General features: G+C 56.0%; 1 protein-coding gene across 2 annotated transcripts in view; it reads right to left on the bottom strand.

Moving 5' to 3' along the window:
- Positions 1 to 16,459, bottom strand: part of PARVB (parvin beta) — a 75,876-nt gene extending 59,417 nt beyond the window's left edge. The window contains exon 1 of one of the 2 annotated variants that reach the window (XM_034987333.1): positions 16,441 to 16,459. Coding sequence is in view for 1 of the 2 variants with exons in the window: in XM_034987332.1 (XP_034843223.1) it covers position 9,720 (1 nt within the window). In the remaining variant the exon portion in view is untranslated. Of the gene's footprint in view, positions 1 to 9,719; positions 9,803 to 16,440 lie in introns of those variants that run through there. The other variant, XM_034987332.1, reaches the window with a different exon arrangement.
- Between the last annotated feature and the right edge of the window lie 3,761 nt (positions 16,460 to 20,220).

The raw sequence follows: 20,220 nt of genomic DNA on the forward strand, positions 1-20,220 counted from the left end.
AACACATACACATGCAAAGAACACAGAGGGAGGAAGCAAGAGGCTGGACAGGACCCTCCTCAGATTCTCCATCTTGTGTCCTGTCCCTGGGGCAGCCGTGGGGAGAGGGGAGGAACCTGTCACCAGGACGGCCACTCGGCCTCCCATGGGCCCCGCCGTGGCCTCTCTCCTTCTTTGGTGACTGTCCTGGACTTGGCTATTTCTTCTCCCCAGCACCCTGTCACCTTCTTTTGGTCAAACCAGAACCCAGCCTTCCCTTGGAGGGAACCAGCACATACCCCTCATTAGCAGGCGTTACAATCCAGGTGGGGACCTGCCCCCAGCCCCAGTGTGGAGCCAATGGGTTCGCTGCACTCCCCGGAACACAGGTATCAAGTCAGGAATGGGTTTGGCCTGCTCAGAGTCGACAGCTACAAGACCGTACTGGGAATGCAGAATGAGACGGGCACTTTGCCCCAGTGGCCTTGACCCAGCAAGGACACAGGTGGAAGTTGCACCATCATCCTACCACCAAACAGAACCTGGAAATGAAGGCACTGCATGGACAGACCTGAGAGAACAGTTTGGCCACACCATTTGTGTGCTAGATCAAGCCTTACCTGAGGCCAGCCCCCCGTGGCCCTTTCTGTCAAGAGGCACCAGTGAATTCCATTTTGTTCTTAATCCACTTTGAGTTTTCTGTCATTTGCAAACAGAGTCCTCTCTGAGGCAGCAGTCCTTCCGGCACGCAAAGCTAAGCATGTCCCTGGTGTAACCCACAACACGGCTCCCTCCAGCTCCAGGGTAAAACGCAAGCTCCCCCAAACACTTGATGAGCAGACCCCACTTCTCAACAAGCTGCAGCTCCTGACTTCCACACACACCTTCTAACGAGGCCATCCCCAAACCAGTCATGTCTGTCACATCTCTGCCCCAACTGTCCCCACCACCAGAGATGCCCTCCACTTTCTATCTGGCTAACTCCACTCCACCCCCTAGATTTGTCCGGATGGCACTCTGCACTCGGGCCCCAGACGGAGTGAGGGTTCCTCCTCTGGCTCCCTACAGCTCCCCTTGCCCATGACAACTACAGTCCTTTACCCCCTGTCGGTGCAGCTGCGGGGTGGGCGTGCCTCCCTGCCGCCACCCAGGACTGCACGGGGGCTGGGTGCTGCTCAGGACCATGGCCTCACAGCCCGCACAAAACCTGACACGTGATAAGCACGCAATAAATATTTGTGGGACGAATGAGTACGTGTTTATGTAGACAAAAAGGAGCTGAACGGGAGAATTCAGGTAAGAGACGCAAAGTCAGGAGAACAGGGAACAGACTGTTCTTGCAAAACATGCCACTTCCAGCCACTTAATTGGGTGGAAAAGGAGAGTTTCCATTAAGGCTTACATTAGCCCGGCAGTCGTGGGTCACCAAGGACCCAATTACTGCAATGTGGCCGCGGGGAGGGTGAGGGCTCAGAGGAAGGATTCTGCTCTGCAATTAGGGACTTATTGGGATAAGCTGCCTCTGGAGCCTCATTCCCAAACCTCATCGGCTGGGGCGCGCGCGTTGCGACCACCCACCTGCTGCAGGCATCCGGAAGAGAGGCCAGCGAGAACAAAGCCATCCACCCATCTCCAGGAAAGTAGGTCTTCTGAATACCAAAAGTTGCTTAAGTATAAAAACAAAAAAAGTCTAGGGACTCCTGGGTGGCTCAGGCGGTTAAGCGTCTGCCTTCGGCTCAGGTCATGATCTCAGGGTCTTGGGATCGAGTCCCGCATCGGGCTCCCTGCTCACCAGGGAGTCTGTTTCTCCCTCTCCCTCTGTCTCTTCCCCCTGCTCGTGCTCTCTCTCTCAAATAAATAAATAAAATCTTTAAAAAAAAAAAAAAAAAAAAAAAGGCTAGAGCTCAGAAGCTGCCGTCAGACAATTCCCCGGCCCAGATCAGGCCTTTTCTTCCCCTTTGCCCTGGGTGATCAGAAAAATGCGAGGACCACAGAGAAACGCATTGTCTGTGGGAAGGAGAATAGGAAGAAAGAGTTCTGGGTGAATGTGAAATGTCAGGTTTACCATATAAACCACCTGGTGAGCAGAAACCAGGACACGGGAGGGGCCTGGGCTTCTCGCTCATAAAGGATGACTGATCCTGTAGGGACAAGGGGACAACATGGCCGGCGGCTCAGGTGGAGAGCAAGTGGGTCAGCTTATTCAAGTCACCTCCCAGATGCAGCAGGTAGAATCCTCAGGGGCCAGATACAGCGGCTGGGGCCGCACATGGCCGGCGTCTGCTCTAGTCTCTGCAGGTCTCAGCTCCGGGTCCCTCCCGTCCAATCCACCTCCCACACTATCTCAAGACTTCGTCCCCAGAACACAGCCCATCAGTCATTCCTCTGCCCGCAGACCATCCCCCACCTTCCACTGCCTCACCACCCAAAGCCCAAATCCCTCCCCATGGCATCCCACCCCAACCCTCCAAAGGGTCCCTCATCCAAAGCCCCCAAGCCCAGGGCGGGTGACGTACAGGCAGAATAGAGAACCCACAGACTCTTGGGCACATGCTTTATCTCCTTCTGACTTTTACTGTCTCTCCACTGCAGGGGGATAATAACCAGACACGATCCTAAGGTTGTCGTGACAACTAATTTAACAAGAAGCAGCCAAGCGGTAATTTGGGGGTCTCCCCTTCCTATCCCACCATCAGCACCTGCACTGGGTGACAGGGAGTCACCCGCCTGACACGCTCACCCAGTGCGCCAAGTACTTGCAAGGCTGCGAGGTCCAGGGGCGCCTGGGTGACTCAGTTGGTTAAGCAACTGCCTTCGGCTCAGGTCATGATCTCGGGGTCCTGGGATCAAGCCCTGTGCCGGGCTCCCTGCTCAGCAGGGAGTCTGCTTCTCCCTCTCCCTCTGTGCTTTCTCTCTCAAGTAAATAAATAAAATAAAATCTAGGGGGTAAAAAAAGGCTGCAAGGTCCGGCCATGAACTCACAGCCAGCCCCTGTGCTCCCGGTTACGACCAAGGGGGTGTGTGAATGTCTCACTACCAGACTATAGACTCCCAGAGGCAGAGGCCAACCCCTACCACCCCTGTGCCCTCAGAGGTGGGCCCAGCACAGAGCAGACATGCCCACCTGGCGGCACCGAGCCAAACCAGACTCCGAAAGCCTCAGGTATGTATAAGTATCGAGGGGTAGAACGGCCTCATAAGCTAACTGTTCAGGTGATGACGGGCCATGTACCGCCATGTCACCGATTCTCAAAAAATCCAGACATCGAAACATCCATCTCACTGCACATCAGGCATGATCTAATCTCAAAGATCCTTCATGTTCGGCTCAGGCATCACCGCAAACATCTTCATATGGTGGCTGAGCATTTAAAACAGACACTAATTAGACGAACCATGAGAGACGATGGACTCTGAAAAACAAACAGGGTTCTAGAGGGGAGGGGGGTGGGAGGATGGGTTAGCCTGGTGGTGGGTATTGAGGAGGGCACATTCTGCACGGAGCACTGGGTGTTATGCACAAACAATGAATCAGGGAACACTTCATCTAAAGTTAATGATGTAATGTATGGGGATTAACATAAGAATAAAAAAAATAAAAATAAAAAATAAAACAGACACTAATTAGGCTGAATTATAACAGAACCCCAACTCTACATAAAACATCAGGATGGCAGCTGGATGGTGCCAGCAACACGTGTGACCCCCCCACACACACCACCGCCACCACGCTAATTCTGAAAAATCCAGAGTGCCTCCCAAAGCACCAACAGGGAGCCGAGGCCAGCCACCGTGCATGGTGACCGGCGACCAGGAGAAGAAAGCCACAGGAGGCTCAGCAGCATGGCTCAAGTGACTCACAGTGAAATCAAAATGCAGCCCCACGCCAGGAGCAAAGGATGGTGGAGCGGGGCTCCCCCAGGCAAACATGCTTCTCTGGGTATGCACAAGAGCCCCAGCTTCCCTAGGACCTCGAGGGCCACCATCACTTAATTGGCGCTTGTTGGCATATGTTACCTGATGAACAGCCGGACCCACGTCCCTGAGGCCAGCCTCCCCAGAACCCCAAAAGGGCCATCCAGTTCTGCCTCCCACTTTCTCAGTCCCCCGCTTAGCACAAACGCCTAGCAATCACTGCATCCTGGCTGCATGCATGCTAATCTGGATGTGATGTGTGTGCTCTGTTCCCTTGATTTGGGGAAGGTGCATTTATCACATTTCCACCAATCAATTGTGCCGGGTTTTGGTGAGGACGTGGAAGCAATTTTAATCACTGGTCATGAAAATCCGTCATGAGTTAACAAAAAGGGAGAGAGAGTCTAAAATAAGCAGAAGGTGGGGGCAGAGGGCTGACACCACCCCCAAAGAAACCCAGAATTATCAAACATGCCACATCGTTGTCTCCCCTTTGTGCTTATCGGCTGCGGCCACGGCCCCCATGGAGCCAAACGGTGCGGGGTGCCCCACCAAAGCAGGAGGTTACAGAATCTGCTGCTCATTTCCAGGAGCGGGCGAGCCCAACGAGCTTAATGCACCAGGAGAGAAATGTGCTTAATAAAGAGAAAACAGAAATGGCAATGCAGAAGTCAGCCTGGTAAAGTAAGTTCGGTGGGTCCCTGTGCGCAAACTCGTATTAATTAATCTGATCAGTAATGTCCCATCGTATTCAGGGGAGTCCAAAGCGAGTTCTGCTGAGAAAATAAGATTAAATCATTAAGTCGTTAAAAAAAAAAAAAAAAAACCGATTCTATGTGCACCTGCCACCAGAGACCTGGGGGAGGGAGGGGGACCAGAGAAGGGGCTGAGGAAACGGCGGCAGCATGGTGCCCTCTACTGGCCTATCTCCACCAGCAGAAGCAAGACCAGACCCAATCTGCAAAGGTTCTATCCGAACTAAAGAATCCGGCCTGCTGGGCAGATGGGCACCTTCCAACGGGGGCAGTCCTGGTACTGGCAGCTGCGTCCTCACCTGAGACACTGTGGGGGCCAAAGCGGCATTTCGGGTGGCCCATCTGGGCAAGCACAACCCCACCCTCGCTCAAATGGATCCAGCACTCCGGGCAACAGAGGAGAGGGATCTTCACAACCCGCCGGGGTTCCTGGAGACCAGCCTTTGGAGGGAAAGCCCCAAAGGAGTAGCTAGGAGCCAGAGGCCAGTGGAGACGCCCTTGCAGCCAGCCAGACGAAGCGAGGTTCCCCATCGCACCCCACACAATCCCATTGGGCCCCGTCCCACTGCTTTCCTTTCAAGCACGGTCACGTTTGAGGCACATGCAGGCACCTGTTGCTGGATGCGTGTCCACAGTGGTCTGGAAGGGCAGACCCACGGGGCCCGGCCCAGAGCAGGTACTCGATGACACACAGCACGTTAACGGTGAATTTGCGGATGAATGAACAAGGGAATGTTTCAGGACCCTAACATTCCCCTCCGGTGTTCCTCTTTGGAACTCGCAGAGCTGTTTTCTTCCAGGGCCTCTGGGCCCCGCTAAATAACGCCCCCCTGCCCCCAAAGATGTCTCCATCCTGATCCCTGGAACCTGTAGCTCTGCAAGGCAAAAGGGACCTTGCAGATATGATTAAGTCAGGGATCTTGAGACGGGGAGTGATCCTGGTTATCCAGGGGGGCCCAAAGAAGTTGCAAGGGTCCTTCTAAAAAGGACACAGGTGGCGCTGTGAGCAATGAGACAGCAGAAGCCGCGAGAGAGGCAAAGACACTGCACTCTTGGCTTTGCAGATGCTGGGCGGGCCCCACGCCAAGGAACGCAGGCACCTGGAGAAGCAGAGAAGTCGAGAAAATGGATTCTTGCCTGGAGCCTCCAGAAGGAGCACAACCTTGCTAACACCTGGATTTTAGGACTTCAGACCTCAAGAACTGTAAGTCTGTGTTGCTTTAAGCCACTAAACTTGTGGTAATTCATTACAGCGCCCAGAAAACTCAGACAGCCCCAAGCTCTTCCATGCCATTTCAAAAGGCCCAGAACATTCTTTGCACCTGTTTTACTGAGCACCTACTGTGCGCCAGACCCCAGGCTGAGCCCCAATGACACAGCTGTTATTGAAACAGGCATGGCCTCGGTCACACGGGCAGAACAAACATAAACGAGCACATAGGGAGGAGTCTGACTGACACTGTGGATAAAAACACAACTGTCCCCGAGCATTGCAGGTCACGTGCATGTGATGATGAGGCCTGAGAAGATTGGCTTCTTGACGGCAAATCCACTAACACGTATTGCCTTTTACCTTTATGCAGAAGGAGCAGGATAGGCTCGTGTCCACGAGATCCAGGTGACCCCCCCCCAGGGGCTCCTCAGAGGGGCCAGCACAGCAGCTGACAGGGCCACCGCACCCCCCTCCTCCCGCACCTGGCTACTGAACAGGCTCACAGGGAGCAGTCAGGGATGTGCTAATAAGCCCCTGACCTTTCTGGCCACAGCTATGACCCACCGCCTCCCAGGGCCTGAACCTTCTTGTCTGCTCTCCTCCCAGAGCACCTGCCCTAGGCATCTTCTCAGTCCCACCTCTGTTGCTCCAGGTCTCAGCCCCCAGGGTCCCAGGCAGCAGCCCCAGCCAGTTTGAACCCATTCTTTCTCGAGGCCATAGTTCAAGTGGCTATACACAGTAAATGCACCAGCCCAGATGTCAGGGTCCTCGCCAGCCTCACGATACACCCAGTAGCAGGATCATGTTAGCACGCCGATGAAGAAAAGGATACCCGCCCCCCCCCGCGGCTTCACCCACGCGGGCCCCAACCTGAGGACATTGGCGGGGCACAGGCAGGGGGATGGGTAGGGAGGAGGAGGACTCAGGTGAGACAGGTCCCATCAGCCTACCCATCTGGCTGTGACTTTGGGCAAGGTAACTTCTCCCAGCATTGTGCCAGGTACGTTCAACACAGCACCTCCTCCGAAATAAGGATGCACACAAGGGTTGTAGGACACGGGGCAGGACGGGGGCCCGGAACTCCAATCCACAGCTCCCCACCATGCATTCAGGGAGCCGGGTGTTCGCACTTACATCACCAAGCCCGACTACCATGCCCGTATATCACCAAGCCCGACTACCATGCCCGTATGTCTTTTCTAGAGTCCTTGAACTGCCCTAGTTGTGAAGTTCGAGTGCCTGCAGATAGCAGTGTCTCTGAAGCCCCGATCCACAAACTGCCACCTCTTCCTTCTCAAGTTCCCTTCTGGTGTCCCATTCCACCCCCAACTTGAACCACCCCCCTCCTTCCGCAAGGGCGGCAGGAAAGCGACGGCCTGCGGGGTGGGGACAGAGATGACTGGGCCTGGCGCCCCAGAGGAAGGAAGCCTGCCCACCCCACATGCTCCTGCAGGAGCTCACGCAGGCTCCCCACTGCCGGGACGGGGCTACCCCTGCAGACCAGGAGACGGAGGCTCTGCAAGCGGCGACCTGCCCAAGGAGAGGCAGCCAAGTGCTGACTTTCATCCTGGAACCAAGTCTCCCCAGCAACAAAGCGCTCTCCCACCAAATAGCAGACAAGGGGAGTCACAGGCATTTAAGAAATCCTAGAAAGTTCTTATAGTCCTGGGTCCCTGTAGGTAGGTAAGAGGGCAGGGAGGAGGGAGAGGGGAGCCAGGACACAAGGACAAAGGCAGGGACACCGAAGGAGCGGCAGTGCCTTCTGGGCACCGGGGATGGTGATAGGGGGTCCTAAGTGCAGGGGGCGGGCACCCTCCCTTACCCCCATTTTACCGATGAGGAAGATAAGGAATGGCCAAGGCCCCAAGGCCAGTAAGAGATGGAGCTAGGACTCGTATCCTGCCATCCCACTAGCTGAGTGTCCAGAATAAATGCGTGCCCATTGTCGTGAGCCCCGTCACAGCTGCCCCGCCCCCCGCCCTCATGCGCAGCAGACCTCGAGCCCGAGGAGGTGACAAACACACCGATGACCAGCATTACTCCAGAAAAGGCCTCTGGGTGCCAAGCAGAGCAGGCTGGGGGTGGGGGGCAGGGGAGTGTGGGCAGGTGGCCCTGGAGCCACAGAGGAGGGGGCACACTCAGGTCGGTCCCCAAGCTTTGGGAGCCTGGGGACCCTTTCCTAACCAAGAGTTTCACAGACTTCCACCTCCATCGGCAGCTGTGCTTTCCAGGCAGAAAGCACGTGTTAAACTAGCTCGTGGACATCCCGCAGAACCTGAGGAACTGGCGAACAGCAGGGCACGGATGAGCAAGATGTGCGTTTGTTTGTCCCCATCATTTCCGGTCCCCAAGCAGCCTCCACTGACCCACCTGGGCGTTCCCAGGTCTGGTAGGGATTCAGCCTGGGGTCAAGGGAGCAGAGGAAGCGGTGGGTGAAGCAGAGCTAAACAGAGGACTTTTTCTGCAGAACTTCTCAGAGCCTTGACCGTGCTCCTGCACCTCATGACTCTGCCAGGGGATGGGCAGTGCACGCAGCTACCCAGCGCCTCAGTTAGAAAGGCCTAGAGCAAGGTCCCTCTGGGCCTGAGGGGAGGGTGGCAGGGTCTGCCCCTCAGCCAGCCGCCAAGCCCTTCCATCAGCCATCCATTCCCACACCCCTCCCCACCCCACCCCTGCACGGGAAGAAACAGCGGCCTCGTTCAGCCACTTTCTGCTCCTTGCAGTAAGGCCTTCTGTCTCTGAAGAGCTGCCCCAGAGTGAGCAGAGAGCCTCCCTGCATCCAGTCTCCATAAGCACCTCCTTCAACTGCTGGTTCCTCCTCCAGAAAGGCCCCCACACCCCTGCAAAAAGCCTGCTCAAAACAATGTGAGTGATTAAGACACAGGCAAAAAATCAGCCTGTGACCTCCTTGAGGGAACGGCTCCGATCTTGGTCACCTGAGGACCTAAGCCCCAGTGTCCCTTTTTTTTTTTTTTTACCAGGCAGAGCCCAGGGAAAATGTGTTTGTTACTCCACAGGGCAGGGAAGGAGGATCTGTTGGGAGCTTTCTCCGTGTCAGGGGCACAGGGGCCTCTGAATAGCCACCATCTTACTGTCCCCAGAAGGCCCCAGGGAGATGGCCTTCAAGCTGAGGTGAAGAGCTCCAATTGCTGTGTGACCTTGGCCAGCTTAGTTAGCCTCTCTGGGCTTCGGTTTCAACTGTGAAGTTTTACGAGGATCGCACGAGGCGCATCACCTGTCCCGCTATCTCCTTCCCAGGTGGGAAGACAGAGCATCAGGGGGACTACGCCAGCTAGCACGATCGGAGCTGATACCGAGCAGGCCGGGCTCACAGCTGCCTGCTCAGCGCGAACACCTTCCACGTCTGCTGCTCCGCAAGAAAAGACCGAACGAATCGCTTATCCAGTGGTGACAACAAGAGCCAGATCCTGGGCAAGATCAGCCAGTTAAAGGGGAAAGACAGAACCAAAGAGTCATTAAAAAGAAATCCATCATGTCACGTAGCCCCTAAAAGCAGCATCATTGTAATTTGTCCCTGAAAACATTCCAAACGCCATTCTTCTAGGCCCAAAGACCCACATGAACCCCCCCAGCCCACCCTGGGCGACAGAAACGTCCGGACACATCGCGGCGCACACAGCAGGCTCCTGTCCATCGGAGCCAAGGGGAGATTCCCAAGGACCCTCTTACCCCACCGTCCTCACGCCAACGTCCTCGTCCCCTTCCCGGTAAATCAAACGGCCAGCCCAGGGCCCATTCTTGTCTAAACAACCCTCCCCCATAAAGCAGAGCAGGAATTAGGGCCAGCCCCAGGTTTGAGTCCTGCTGAAAATGGTCAGAAAACAGGGGGCACTCACTGGCCGGGAGGGGGTGCGGCTGGAGGGCGCGTTAGAAACGCAGATGAGCGCCAGGCCGGCGGGCACGGGGCGGGCACCCAGAGCACACACATCACGTTCATATATGGACGTGGGCAAGGACCCCATGACTTGCAGTTTGCGGGAAAGGCCTCTTTAGGGCACTCTGAGGAAGGCCACCAGGGATCGGGCCACCCGGAGGATGGGCCTGCTTTCAAATGATAGAACTCTGCTAACCACAAAACACTATTTCTGTCCTCGCTGCCAACGGCCTCTTGGGCCAAGCAAACTGCTCCAGGAAAACCAACCCAGAGTGCACAGGGAAGAAAGGAAGGGAGTATCCATTCCTGCAGTGGGACCCGAGACTCGCGATTATGTGGCTGGGGGCGGGGGGGGGGACGGGGGGGACGGCCCAGCAGACGCTGGCCTCTGATAAGCCTTCGTTCTGGGCCTGGGGCTGGAGCCGGGCTCCGGGGCAGGGTGCCAGGCCAGGCCCGCGGCGCCCCAGGCTGCCTTCCGGTTGCCAACTCCGTCAGGAGCACCCCCGCGCTAACGAGGAACACTTGTCACCCCGTTTCCACGACAACAGAAATCAGACACCAGAAACAGAAAGCCTAAGCCAGAGCCCAGGCCACCCAAACAGTGGCGGCTGGCAGATTTGCTTTTGGTGGTGCTCACTTCCCAGGGTGGAGGGGCCCAGGAAGATCCTGGAACGGGGGCGGGGGTGGGGGGGAGTGGGGAGCAGGACTAGATCTGCTCCCCGCTTTGGCCACTGGACACACCAGCAGCAGGTTTCAAAAGCCGGGCCCAGCCACCCACCAGCTGGGTGACCTGGACAAGCCATGTCTGAGTTTAAACGGGTTTGCCAACCATAATGGAGCTCCTGGGGTTGTCACAGGGATAGGCGGGCTCCTGTGGGACCCGCCACCGGGACGCACAAGGAGCTCTTATTTGTGATAATTCCTAGCAATCCCCAACTCCTAGGGAGACACATTCTTCTCAGGTGAGAAGGTCCCATGCACAGGTTCTGGGTGGATGTGAGTTCTGGGGACCTTACCCAGGTGTTGCTCGATGGATCGGCCAGTCCCCAGGTCTGCTTAGGCGGGGGTGCACAAGCCCAACAGAGACACCAGTGCCCAGAGCTGGCCCTCCTGCTGGCGGGGTTCCAGAAAGGTGCTCTGGGGCCACGAGCAGTCGTGGACATCGGGATCCCACCCTCCCAGGCACCCCTGCCCCACCCCACAGTCCAGCCCCACTAGACAGGATGCAAACCTGGAGTCATGCAGAACTCAAATGTCAGAGTCTTCACCCCCAGGACCTCAGAATGTGATGGGATTTGGAGACAGAGCCTTTAAAGAAGAGTGGGGTCATAGGGGTGGACCCTGATCCAACCTGACTGGTGTCCTTAGAAGAGCAAATGTGAATGCACAGAGACAGAAGCCGGGCACGTGCAGAGGGAAGACACCATCAGCAAGCCGGGGAGAGAAACCAAGCCCACCGGCACCTTGACCGTGGACTTCCAGAACTGCGAGCACAGAAATTCCTGTTGCTTCAGCCACACGGTCCATGGTACTTTGTTATGACAAGCCTAGCAAACCTAAATTAACACAGAGCCCGCTGCCAGGACAGCAGAGGGCACTGGTGCCCAGGGGGATGCCCCTCCGGGTTGAGCAGAGCGGAGGCAGGAAGGCCCTCGCCAGCCCACGAACGGAGCGGCTACCTCCCCGCGGAAGACCACCGGCGCTCCAGGGAGAGGGGCCTTCGGCCGGGACACAGAGTCTGCGCTGGGAGTGGGGGGGGGGGGTCTTCTCAGCACCTCGACGTCACCAAGTCAGCCGAGCAGATGCCCCGGGGACAGAAATCACAGAGGGTCAGTCACGAAAGACGCCGCCTAGCTTTTAAAAGGAAACCAACTGTCCGCTTGAAAAACTACAAGAGAATCGGGAGCCCCAGGGTCTCCTCTGGAAGAGTCGTATTATGGATATAGGTAGATTTAAAAAAAACAAAAACAAAAAAACCCCACACTCATAGATGCAGAGAACAGACTGGTGGAGGCTAGGGGCGGGGAGAACAGGAGAACCATGTCTAATGGGAACCCACAGCGTTCCAGAAGGAAGGAACGGAGCCCAGCACCTCCCTCTCCTCCACCACTTCTCTTCCCGAGGAACACCAGACTCGGTCTTCGGGGCCCTTGCTCCAGGGAGCCAGCAGCATCCCGACTTCTGTCTGGGCCCCGATGTCACCAGATGACACGGAGCCGGTTCCATCCCAGCGGGCAGGACTCGCGTGAAGAATGGTGTCCTCACACCCACACCTGAAACATGGGGATGCGGGCCCCGAAGCACCCAGCTTCAACCACCTTTCTCACCGCCGATTTCTCTCACTTCCAGCTCAGCTTCAGTTTCTCCCGCTCAACTGTCTGGAAGTTTCCTCTTGAAAGCGATTCCTCACCACGCCCCACCCCCACCCCCGATACTAGAGCGGAAGATGCCCCGTGACGATCAGCCACGAAATTCTCCTGCAAGAAGCCACCCTTCGTTTCTGAATCCTTCCCACCTTCTCAGAACATAAGCAAAAAGGTTTCCTCCGATGACAAGGGCGGGGGAGGGGGGGAAGCACCACCTGGGACAGTCGGACGGTCGCATCCATCCCTCCATTATGCTAGGCAAATACACCACCAGGAGAATGACAAGTGCTATTTAAAATCAAATGACAGGAGTCTTTGTACCTGTTTAGTGACACACCTCTGTACCTGTCAAACAAGCCAAGGAAGACTATTAAAGGCGGAGCTCTAGGACTTCCTTTTTTCAGCCAATATCATCGACACCCAGCACATGAGATTCCGAATTGACACCCAACACCCACATTGAGTGGCCGCCCTTCTCCCTTAGGAACAAGAAAGGGACACTGTACCAGCCCATTCAACTCCCCAAGACTGGCCATGAGCAGTGTTCATGTTAAAGGAGCGAATATCAGGAAAAACTGCCGTTTCTCTTATGCCTCAAAAAACTGTACAGAATGAAATTATAAAGCAGACGTTAACCTAAAAGGGCTTATCCATCTGGAAGCCATGGGCACTGGGCAGACGCATGCTCCACAGTCTTTTTCAAGTGAAAAGAGAAAGACCAATCCTCCTTCTCCCTTCAAAACCAAGAAGAGACTTCATGATGAACCGGAGTATACAGCACCAAGATAAAATACGATTAACTATGTGTTTACGATTTATCCCTATCACTCGCTCATCTGTGAGAATAATCCTAAGAGTAATAATCACTGACGGGTTTTAGGCACTTACTAAGTGCAGGGTACTGTGAACCCCAGAACTCACATCCACCCAGAACCTGTGCATGGGACCTTACTTGGAGAGAGGGCCTTTGCAGGTGTTATCAAGTTAAGAGGAGGTCATAGAGGGTTAGGGTGGGCCCAACTGGTGTGCTTATAGGGAGAGGGAAATTCGGAAACGAGACACAGAGGAGGGAAGGTGACCATACGGTGACAGAGGTTGGAGTGATGTGTCCATAAGCCGAGGACCACCAGAAACTAGGAAGAGGCAACGAAGGACTCATTCCCCCATCCGCCACGCCCCGGGGGCCAGGTGCTGAGGATGGAGACTCAGGATCCCAGCGCACTTCACTCTATAAGCTACAAAGTGGTAGCCTCCAGTTTCTATCCACTGGAAAGTTGCCCGAGCTTGTCTGAGGCAGACGCACCCCTGAGACAGGTCTGCTCAGACTGCTGATAAATGCAGGCTTTGAAACCAGGGTCCCAAACGGGCCCTTGGACGGCTCCCGGGACACAGCCCACCAGCTCTCCAGGCCTGACTCCTGGCTGCGATCCAGCAAGAGCCTCTTCTCTCGTCTTTGGGTTTTCTACGAGCACAGGATTATTTTTAGCAGCTGTTCCTGCTCTCAGTCACCTCATTAGTTTTAGAACCAAATAATCCCATTATATATGACTTGATTGGCTCATCAAATTATCCTCCGTTCTAACAAATATTTAGTGAGCATGCCACCATGTGCTAGATCTTGCTTGGTACATTTCTCAAAAAGCATTTACACAGCTAATGATCACAAATCCCCTAATTTGATTTACTCTTAAATGTGTTTAATTTTTCCCACAAATGGAACGATAAACTTACACACCGAGCATTTTGGCCAGAGAAAGGACCATCAGCAGGGCCCACCCAACAAGGACCCCACCGCGGCTTCTCAGCCAGCTGCCTTTCTGAGCGCGTCCCAGGTGCTGTTTTGGGGCATCTTATATAGATAGTGCCTTCCATCACCTGATGGGAAAACCAGGGCACAGAGAGGTAGGGGAACTCGTTCAACAAGATTCAGAAGGTAGGGGGCGCTGCGGGCAGAAGTGGGAGCCCAGCCATCCATACCCTTCGCCACCTGCTCTCCATCTAAGTCAAAACTCAGCCCAGGTGCACCTCAGTTCCAAAGTCACAGTGCCTCTGGCATGGGGTCCAACACGGTGGTGCGGGGCGGCGGCGGGGGGGGGGCAGCGCGGTTACACCACAGAGCTGAGCTGTGGGTATGCAGCTGGGTGACCCCCAGAGTCACAGGGATGCACATGGTGTGGCTCCAGGCACAGCCATACAGCCGTGTGCACGTGCGTGGTAACAGGCAAACAAATGCTAAGCACACGTTCAGGGTGGGGGTGGGTCACCTCTGTTGGGGGAGGAGTCGGGGGGGTACGGGCAACATTACCTAAGCTGGGCGCTAGGACTGTGGGTACTTTTTAAATGATTCTTTAAACTGTACATATGCACGCTCTTTTGTATGTGCAGTATGTTTCCCAGGATTTTTTCCTTTATTTTTTTAAATTCTGGTAAAATACACATAATTTAAAAACTCAACCATTTTAACCAGTTAAGTGTACAATTCAAAGCACTAAGTACCATCAGGCTCTCTACAACCATCACCACCACCACCCGCCTCCACAACTTCTTCGTCTTCCCAAACTGAGACCCTGTCCCCACTACTTAACTTGCCTTCCCCCCCACCAGCCCCTGGCGCCCAGCACTCTGCTTTCTGTCTCCCTGAACCGGACTACTTTAGGGACCCCATATAAGTGGAATCCTACAGTATTTGTCATTCTGGGACACACAATGCCCTCGAGTTCTTACAGCAGGTATCAGAATTTCCTTCCTTGTTCAGGCTGAGTCATGTGCCATGTACAGATGGACCACATTTCATCTACCCAGTCATCCGTCGACCGACACAGATTATTTCCACCTCTGGGCTATTTGTGAATCATGCTGCCATGTCACAATATATATTTTAACGACCGTGTTCCCGAGAAGGAGGGAGCTAGATAAAAAGACAGACATGCTGCATACTTTCTGGGCACCAAGCCGTCACGGCCGTCTCTCATGGAAAGAAATCTCGGCTTGCTATCCGCACTGCCTGTATTAGGCTCTAAGCCTCCCTTCAGGTGATCGTCGTGGAAGGTAGCAATAACAGAACACTTTAAATGGCCATCTCTTGGAGAACATTCTGGAAAGCAGAATGTGTCAGACAGATGTGGGGTCTGGTAATTGTTGGTTTACGCCGGGACTGGCAAAGTCCAGCCAGTGGGCCAAATCTGGCCCGACACCTCCTGTAAAAGGTTCACTGGCCCACGGCCACACCTGTAGGTTTACGTGTCTATCATCCACAGTGGCTTTCACCGTGCGGCGGCCGCATTGATGGTTTCTACAGACATCGGCTGGCTCGCCAAGTCTGAGGCACCTACTCTTTGCACCCTTGCAAGAACAGGTTCCCGACTTTTGAATGGGTAACGGAATTCATAACCCACGTTTTTCACATTTCCCAGGGGCGGAGGATTTAGGACACGAATGTTTCCAGCAATCTCAGAACCAGCTCGGGGGAAAGCGAGTCTGGAGTCCTTCGGCCTCTCCTGGGTCCTGGCTCCACCTGGTCCGCGTTCACACCGCCTCGCGGGCAGCAGACCCGTCACAGCGCGCTTCCGGTGGAAGGCCTCTAACTCCGCGTCCACGGGCGACCTTCCAGTGTCACGCACGGCCTCAGTGGCTGGAGAACCACCGAGCCCGTCAGCAGGCCCAAGGCCAGAGAAAGACTCCGAGGTTGCCCGCAGTCCCGGCCGCTGTAACAAATGACCATAAACCAGGGACTTCCCACAGACATTCGTCCCCTCACAGGCTGGAGGCCACAAGTCTGAGAGCAAGGCGGCAGGGCCGTGCTCCCTCCTGACGGCTCCAGGGGACGGTCCTTCTTCCCCTCTCCCTGGAGTCAGTCCCTGGCAGCTCCCTGGCTTGTGGCTGCCGTGGTCACGTGGCCTTCTCCCCGTGTGTGACCGAGTCTCCTTCTCCAATCACACTGGATTAGGGGCCCACCCCACTCCGGGACCTCATCCTAACCTACATCTAAATCACATCTGCAAAGACCCTATTTCCAAACGAGGTCACATTCACAGGCGCTGGGGGTCAAGACTTGAATACATCTTTGGGGCTGGGGGCGGGGCGTGGGGGGAGACACAACTCAACCCAGCACGGAGACCTCCGCTCAATCTCCTCTGCTGGCTCCTTCCTTCGGGGCCTGCTCCGTGATGCTAACACAAGCAAAGTGCTGCCTGGCATGAGCTTGCCAACTGCAGAAAGTGCTCCCTCCATCAAGAGGGGAGCAGGGAGTTGCTTCTCTCCCTTCTCCCCGCTGCGGCTGAGGCTGAAACTCGCTCCCCGAGACATGGAACCACTCACCTGGCTCCGGTCAAGGCCGGGCCTCGGAGCTTCCTTAATGGCTGAGCGCCTGGGGATGGAGTCACAGGCTAAATATACACAGTGGCAGCCCGGCCAGCAGAACATTCTCTGCTGAAGGTTGTTTGTTATTAATCCCCCCAGTGCCTGCAAACAGCCAGCCGGATGTAAGAGCTCTTCCGGGTCCTCCGCCTCACTCCATAAGAATTATATGTATTTTGTAGCAGGGAATGTGTAGCCACAAAGCACACGTCTTTGATGACGTGGCACCTCAAATGAGACCCTTCCCGCGAGCTGGCAGGAAGACTTTCACAGCTCCTGGCTAAAGTGTCACGGAAGACCTGCGCTTCTCCGCTCGTGGCCATTCATCAGCACAGCACAGATGGAGCTTGGGAGCTGGGAGCACCGAGAGCGAGCGAGCGAGAGAGAGAGCGCCACTGGCCACCGGGGACTTTATTCCGGACAACAAAAGCCAAACACCCTGCACTGAAAAGGGGTACGTGCAGGGCCCAGGTGAAGGTAAACGCCCGGCCGCAATGTCTCTGCCCAACTGTCTCCTCTCTGCACCTGGGGACAAAGGTGGGCACCCGCAGGAGACGCTTCACGGTTCACGAGGCCTCTTCTCACACATTCACATTTAACTCTTAAAATGATCCTGGTATTGGTAAGACAGGTGTTGCCGTCAATCCCCTGCTGGGAGAATGGAACCAGCTCAGGTCACTGAGCCAAGAGGGGACAATGACCTGGGTCTCGTGCCTTCCCACCGGTCCGTAGCATCCAGAGTCTTCATGGGCGCGGAAGGTCGCAGGGGGGATGGGGTTGTTGGGAGTCCTGTTCCAGTAACAGTTTAAGAAGACAGAAAGGACTAGTCTAATCTACGCCACAGATCAAGGGACCGTAAACCCCCGGGGAGCCAAATCTGGCCTCTGGTCTGTTTTTATAAATAAAACTTTATTGGAACACAGCCACGCCCATCCGTGTATCATTTTCTATGGCTCTAAGAGCAGAGTCAAGTAGTCACCACAGATGAATACCGCCCATCTGGCCCTTTGCAGTAGAAGTCTGCAGACCCTGCTGTGGGTGGTGACCGAGCCGTGGAGGGAGGGATCTGGGTGAGCCCAGCACCCCAGTACCGAGGCACGCTGCGGGCTTGTTCACGGTGGGTGCCGGAGCCCATCCCCACCGGAGATGAGCAGCAGTCGAGGCTGAGGCCCACACTGCCCGCACACTAAAACCCACTCACTCAGCGTTGCGGGTGGCTGAGCCCTCGGCCCCGGGCAGAACGAGGGCCCCCCGCCTTCCAGAGGAATGAGGTACCAATTTGAGCTGGACTTCCGGCCCAAAATCTCCAGGGCCCCTGCAGCCTCTAAAGCTCCTCGCCACAATGGGCTCAGAAGTCGTGCTTAAAATTGGATCACTCCAACACGGAGGAAAAGAAAACCCCATCAGTGGGGCCTCCGCAGCGGTGGGGATGCTGCCTCCGAGGGCCCTTTACTGCTGGAGAAATCTAATCGAGCTCAGAATGCTGTCTGCGCTGTGTGTGTCCCCTGCTCCCGTTTCACTTGGCGGGTATTTGTCTCCGCGCCAGCTACAAGGTGTGGAGCAACACCCGAACTGAATCAGACCGGAGCTAAGCCCGAGGGATGGACCCATGCTTCTCACCTGGTGCCTGAAATGCGCAGGGAAGGAAGAGAAAGAGCTCCCCTCCCGGCTGACGGCCTCTCCCACTCGCGGACGGGGTCATCCGTTCGACGGCAACGCACACCGTGCTCACCGAAGTCGGTGGGGGCTTCAGGGAGGAGGCAGGGCTCTCCACCCCCCACCCCTGTCGGGCCAGAAGCCAGTGAGCCACACGTGCAGGGCAGGGGCACAGCAGGGCCCGGTCCCTGCGTCAGGCGCTCCGACGCGTCTCCTCCATCTTTTCTAGGCTTGCTTACCTAAGCCGAACCTTTCGGCTTGAAACTTTGCAAGCTGGATGTCACCGACCGACCACCGAAACAAGCCTGACCTCGCTGGCTCAGAGCCAAGTCCCTCCCTCCACACAGAAGGATGCTGTTTAATCTCACCTCATTCACAGGCAAGGCCCCCGGCCCTGGTCTTCATCTTGGTTGTGATTGTTGTTTGTGGGGTTTGGGGCCATGGCCGCTCACCCGCATCTCTGGGGTCGAAAGGGCCCCGAGTGCCCAATGGGAGACAGATGTCCATGAGCAGAGCCACACTCTGCCCCAGCAGCGGCCCCCAGCACTGAATGCCCCCTCCCCCAAATTAATAGCTCTGCCTCCCCCCGTCCAGCAGGAGAGCTACACCCACTCTGCCAGGCCTCCTCTCTAAAAACAGACACCTTGGAAGAGGGGGCCGGGCCAAGGAGCAGGCCTCCCTGGCGCGATCCTTGACCTGACGGGACCCTGGCACCTCTGCCAATGCTGGACACGGCCGGGGGGGGGGCCTCGCTCTCCCTTGTCCTCATAGGGTTGCCCTCTCCACATGCCTATGTCCTGACTTCCCCTTTTTTATAAGGACACTGTTCACATTGGATCAGGGCTCCCCCAAAGACCCTCTACCCAGATAAGGTCTCAGTCTGAGTTACTGGGGGCTGGGACTGCAGCGCACGAATGTGGGGGGAACGTGACTCCCCCCCAGACCTGTCAGCCTTCCTGAAAGCCGTGCCCTCTGTCTGCGCCCACCCTGCTGGCTAAATCCAGCTCAAACTCCGGCGGGAGCTTAAGAGCCCCCTCTGCAGGGGAGCCCTCCCTGATCCCAGGCCGGGGCCGGCCCCACCACGTGCTTTACAGTCCCCCGTCCCGGGGCAGGACTGGAGGGTCTGCTCTGCTCCAACCTGCTCTGCAGAAAGGCATGTGTGCTTCTGGGCATAGTCCAGGCTGTAGGCAAAGGGCTGCCCAACAAATGTTGGCTGAAGGCACCAAGGAGTGAGTGAATGCATGAATGAATGAATGAATCACTGGCCCCATTTTCACAGCATTCCTTAGAGAAGGCAGCTGGAGGAACCACAGGTCTTGAGGCTACGCCCCCAAATGTCATTAAACCCGAGTCCTGGAGTGGCCTTGAGGGCCCCCGAACTCTTCCCTGTGCTTCCACGTCCGAGGTGTTGTCTGGACCGAAACCGCCCAACGAGTCTTTTGAGGAGGCAGGGCAGGCCTCCTCGTGCCCATTTTACAGACAAGGAAACCAAGAATGAGGGTGACAGTGACCCAGGGAGACAAGGCAGAGTACAGCCTAGTGGCTAGAGGCTCAGGCTCCACGTGGCTCCCAGCTCTCCACGTCCACGCCATTGGGCCCCGGGGCAGAGCACTCTCCTCTCCGTCCTTGAGGTTCCTCATCTGTGAAATGGGTCACAACAGCACCCACAGTTTGCAGCCCCGAGGGCGGTATGACTCCAAGGAAGCGCTCGCTCGCAGCGAGGAAGGAGGAAGATAAGAGGAGGAAGGAGGAGATAAGACACTGGGGCCCCTGGGCCTCCCTACCGCTGGGCTCTGTGCTCAGCCCTTCCGTGCAAGGCCTCACTTAATCCTCGAACCCCCAGGGACCAGGCTACCGTTGCCATGCTCACTGATAAGGGCCCTAAGGCTACGGTCAGCAGACTCGGGCCGCAGCCTCCAAGCTCCCGGACACGCCCTCCACGCCGCCCACAGGGAACTGGTGAGAAGCCCCCGCGATCTCACCCAGGACGCAAGCCCCTTCTGTGGTTAACTCACCACTCTGGCTGACATCACCCCTCGGCAGCTCTCTTAATCAGGAGGACCCAGGCGGTGCTGCATAAGGAGA

Source organism: Mirounga leonina, unplaced genomic scaffold (assembly GCF_011800145.1).
Source record: "Mirounga leonina isolate KUSES-001 unplaced genomic scaffold, KU_Mleo_1.0 Mir_418, whole genome shotgun sequence".
NCBI lineage: Eukaryota > Metazoa > Chordata > Mammalia > Carnivora > Phocidae > Mirounga > Mirounga leonina.